Source organism: Buceros rhinoceros, unplaced genomic scaffold (assembly GCF_000710305.1).
Source record: "Buceros rhinoceros silvestris isolate BGI_N320 unplaced genomic scaffold, ASM71030v1 scaffold2902, whole genome shotgun sequence".
Classification (NCBI taxonomy): domain Eukaryota; kingdom Metazoa; phylum Chordata; class Aves; order Bucerotiformes; family Bucerotidae; genus Buceros; species Buceros rhinoceros.
The window spans coordinates 90,832-95,497 of NW_010396972.1; the positions used below are offsets into that span (position 1 = coordinate 90,832).

Consider the following 4,666-nt stretch of genomic DNA (forward strand, 5'->3'; position numbering starts at 1 on the left):
CAACCCCCGCACCCCCCCTTGCTTACTTTACTCCACGGTCTGGAAACAAGCTTCCAAAGAGAAGCTGAGATTTTTTGTGTCCTAGCATGACTTAGAGAGGTTTTGAGGTGCTACTAAACATCTCAAAAAAAGGAAACCATGATTTGGGACAATGTGTTTCTATGAACACGGGCAGTGCTTGGGAACACCACAAAGCAGGTAGGAGCAGCAAGAGTCCCCCGCCATGCAAAGCATCTTGGTTGCTGTCAACCAGAACATGCTATGACCTGAATACGAGAGTCTTCCACCGCCCTGGGCTCTGCTGTGAGGCGAGGGCTAGTTGTTAAGGCAGTTATCCACTGTAGCGGCAAACGGACCATGCTATGGAAAGCAAAAGCAGAACATGAGCTGCAATTTAACAACCTCTCCCATGTAATCACGTCTTGCACACACTCCCCTTCTGCCAGTTACCATCATCTACCTCCTGTAGCATATTGTGCTGTTTCTCAGCCATGTTAAGTCTTGGCATTGTGTACTTCAGCTTTATTTTCTTTTAAGTCACCTTGCAGCGAGGGAGATTTGAGAGATGCTGTGTTTGGTAAATGAATTACACAGTGGCCAGCAAGTTGAGCTCTCCTCTGGTGAGAGAAGGGATTGAAAACCAGTTGGGGGCATTTCCCTGAGTGCAAAACACTGAGAAGAACTCGTGTGTGCCCGCCAGTCCACCCTGTGCCTCATCACAGAGCAGGAAGGAGGAATATCCCAGAACATGCCTGAATGTGGGCTGGACCCCTCTGCCCCATCCCCCAAGCTCCTGCTCCTTGGTTCACAGCTGGTTTTATTTTATTTGGGGCCTGCTCTAGTGAGCAGCATCCAAGTCCATGTTAATTCTATTTCTTTTCTCTCCCGCAGCATCTCCTGAAACATCCCTTCCATCTCCTTCTACAAGCACAGGCAGTGAAGATTATAAACTAAGCTCTAGCGCAGGACCCACCGCTGTGGTGCAGCTCTTGCCTCAGCCAGTGATGCCCAAGCAGGAGATTTTATAGGGAGAGGTGGAAGGAGAAGCTGGGAGCAATGTGCAAACTGTGCTGAAAGTGAAACGGGCCCTTTCTCTTTGCAGAGGCAAAGCACAGCAACACCCCGCCTGCAGCCGGATCGGTCAGTCATGCTCTTTCCCATCTGTGAGTCGAGCGCTGGGTACCAGACTGCAGCAGGAGCCTCGCCGCATGTCCTCCGACCACCGCCACCCCCATTTCATGAGGGTTAATGCTCTTTCCAGTAGGACTGAGACTGGAAGCTCTTTGGAGCAGGGCTTCTGATTGCATTTCTTCCCCCCAGGCTCGGTGTGGTGATAAATGCACTTGTTATCACCCAGCTCAGTGTGATCATGACTCTTTTAAAGCCTTGGGCTGCTATCTCTGTAAACCCACGTGCCCTACCCAGCTCCCGGGAATCGCTAATGAGCGCAGCGTGTCTCAAATTGTCAGTAGGAAAAGGTCTATTCCCAAAAACTAAATTACACTCCCATTTCTCCTGCTGCTTGTTAAGCTTTAGGAAGAATCTCTTTCTAACCCTTAGCAGCCAACGCTTCCTTATTCCACACACACAGACCAGCTAACGTTCAGTGCAGGTCAGTTGCTATTTGTGAGCAAGAAGGTCATCAGACTGTTGTCCATCATGCCCAGTGTGTCCAGAGTCCAGCTGGGAGCCACTTGCTGCATCCTCTACTTTGTGTGCACATCCAGTGCAGCTCCAAGATGGCAGCAAGGATCTCGGCTGGTAAAACCCACAACTGGCAGGAAGCTCAAGGAGTTGTTGGCTTACCAAATCACTGTTTTGTATCTTTTACCGGAAAAGTATTTGGAAGAAGCAAGTCATAACAAAAATGACAAGTCCCCTCCTTTTCCCAGCAGACAGGAACATGCTGTAGTTTTATCTTTATAATATCTGCAACCTAAATGTCAAAGCTCTAAATTGTTTTAATAGGAAGAGGCAGGTCCCCTCTGTGCCGTTTATAATTTTAAATGTTTGTATTTAAAAATATAAGGTGCTTCTACACTTAATAGAACATTTAATCGGGGGCAGGTGACCAGCTCTTCACCATATTACAACTACATCAAAAGCCCAATAGCTGACAGAAAACCTCCAGTGTCCCTGAAGCACCATCACTGTGTTTATTTGCATTAATTGGGCTTCACCAGAAAGCAGAAGGTTGGACTTCTCTGGAGCTTACGCTCATCTGTACACAAGTCCAATGATCTCCCTCAGCCAGCTCTTGAGGGGTTAGGAACAGCTGTACTGAACAGTGATGAAGTCTTCCACCTCCCACATGCAACCCCATTCACGGCAAAACCAAGACAACAGTGCCCAGCTACGGCTTGGTGAGGCTCATTTCACCAGCGCTCGAGAAGCACTTAGAGATCCTCAGATGGAAGACACGATGGAGACACGTTCTAACCGACTGGAAGAGAAGCTGGGAAGAGCATCTGAACCTCCACCAAAGGAGAACATTTTGTATTTAGAGTCGCCGTTCTATGGCACAGGAGAGAGCCGAAGGCCACGGAATACTGGGTTGAATTTCATCCAGGATCACAATGGTTTATTTTTCTACTGTCCATGATGAATCTGATCTGACATTATATGCTGATAACTTTGATTTGAAACAGCTATATCGGGAACCAGGTCCCAGTGCCAGCATTCCCAGTGCATGACAGACGTGGCCGCACTTACCCGACATTGCTTCCAGTTCGTCCATCATGCAGATTACGTTCCTTCTCTAGAAATTAAATGTACATTTATACTCATTAATGGTAAGAAATTCAATCCACGGGGGGAAATAAATCTCATCATCTTATATTTCACATGGACAGTTTGCCTTTTGTCTTTAATTCAAACCCAAGTTTTCAAGTATCGCTGCTGATTTCTCCAAGGAAAATACCTCGGGGGTTTTCACCTCAGGGAGTTGTTTTTCTTAAGAACCACCGACGGCTGCAAAGCCCAGCTGTCACTGGAGACTGAGGTAACAATCCCTGATACTGCCTGATAGAAGAAAACAAAATTGTCCAAGAACAAGCAGACACGATCCTCCAGTGTTCAGCTAGAGGGGAAGGGTTACAGCAAGAGTGATCTACTGTCTTACAGGGGGCCTGTATGAAGGGCTAAACAGATTCATAGCAAAAATCTGTCTGGCTTTCCTGTGTCAAACCCCACTCTAATTTAAACCAACATTCTTACATACGCAGACCTTGGAAGGGACTATTTTATTTTTTTGGTTGTCTGGCCAGAGACCAAGTGCTTTGTCAGAACACCATGAATCGTCTCAGGTAACGATGTCTCACCTATTTCTCTGGAAGTTATCAATTTCCTAAAGCCAATTATAACACAGGGCTTTATTAACATTGAATCCAGCTCTTAACTTTAACCTGCACTACAGAATAAGAGAAATACTTCAGAGGTGTAAAGTTTCACTTACGCTATGAAGAACCTGAGGCTGCGATGGCTTTGGTGGACTTTGGCCATTTCCTGAGCTCTCTGTGAGTACGACAAGGGTAAGTGCATTACAGCAGCATACGTGCTGCTGCGATACATTCAGCAAAACCTGAATTAACAGTATTTCTACGAAGAAATTCAGAAGAGACTGAGTGACACAAGCAAAAAAAAAAATTAACTGTTCATCAGTCAGGAGGCACCAATCCATATTCAGCCACAGCACATGGCACAAATGGAACTGTTACTCAGCTCAGAGGAAGAACACTTAAAAAATATACAGAACTGCTGGTGTGTTTCATTTTAGTGTTATTAGCAGATTCAAGGATGCTGTTACAGCCCAATTTCTGCCTTTCAAAACCCCTTATGCCCCTTTTTCTCTGAGAGCTTTGAATACATTCACATATTAACACAGTGCAACAGGAAGAAATGAGACCAACCAGAGAACCGTAACGCTCCCGCACAGGACAGGCATAAAGGCAGCCAGAAAGGAACGGCTGCTGTCACCGAGACTTCAGAAAGGGTCATGTAACAACCTGACAGTATGACTAGAAATTAAATAAAAAGGAGCGCACTCATCGCATGCATGATGAGTGCTCCCATGAGCATGGGAAAAACCCTTCCCAGATCTTTGTTCGCAAAGCCGAGCCATGATGATGATGATGAAATAAAAAGGAGATAAATTAGCATGCTCCATCTGCAGAGGTCTGTTCCATTTGGGTTTCCACTCTCTGCCTTCGTGCACTTGTGTTCCCTCCTCGCCCTCACCCTTGTTGGGGCAGTTGGTGACAATGACCTGAGCTGCTGCTTTCTGTGCCGCATCGACTGCATTTGTACCTGAAGGTAAGTGCTTACACCAGAGGCTGCAGGAAAGGCAACCCCTTGAGCAGCTAAGCAGCCAGCACACCTTAAAACCCTTAGCAAGCAGAGCAGCATCTCTGGAGCAGCAGCATCTGTTACTTGATACACTGGTATATATAAAATACAGGCCAAAGGATGCAAGACCATTGCCCTGAAGTGGCTGAAATCTAAATCTACACCAATGTGCATTGTATATGGGCCAAAAAAGCAATGTACAGAACAGCAATTAATCAACTAAGACTTCAATTCATTACTTTATTCTTTCTTTACATTAAAAAATTACAACATAACAAGGATTTGAAAAGCCAAGTAAACCTGATTTCACACACGCACACAC

General features: G+C 45.9%; 1 protein-coding gene across 2 annotated transcripts in view; it reads left to right on the forward strand.

The window, feature by feature from the left end:
• Positions 1 to 1,028, forward strand: part of LOC104502119 (hepatocyte nuclear factor 4-beta-like) — a 22,931-nt gene extending 21,903 nt beyond the window's left edge. For both annotated transcript variants that reach the window (XM_010146045.1, XM_010146046.1), the window contains exon 10: positions 892 to 1,028. In XM_010146045.1, the coding sequence (XP_010144347.1) occupies positions 892 to 1,028 (137 nt within the window). The remainder of the gene's footprint in view (positions 1 to 891) is intronic.
• Positions 1,029 to 4,666: the final 3,638 nt, after the last annotated feature.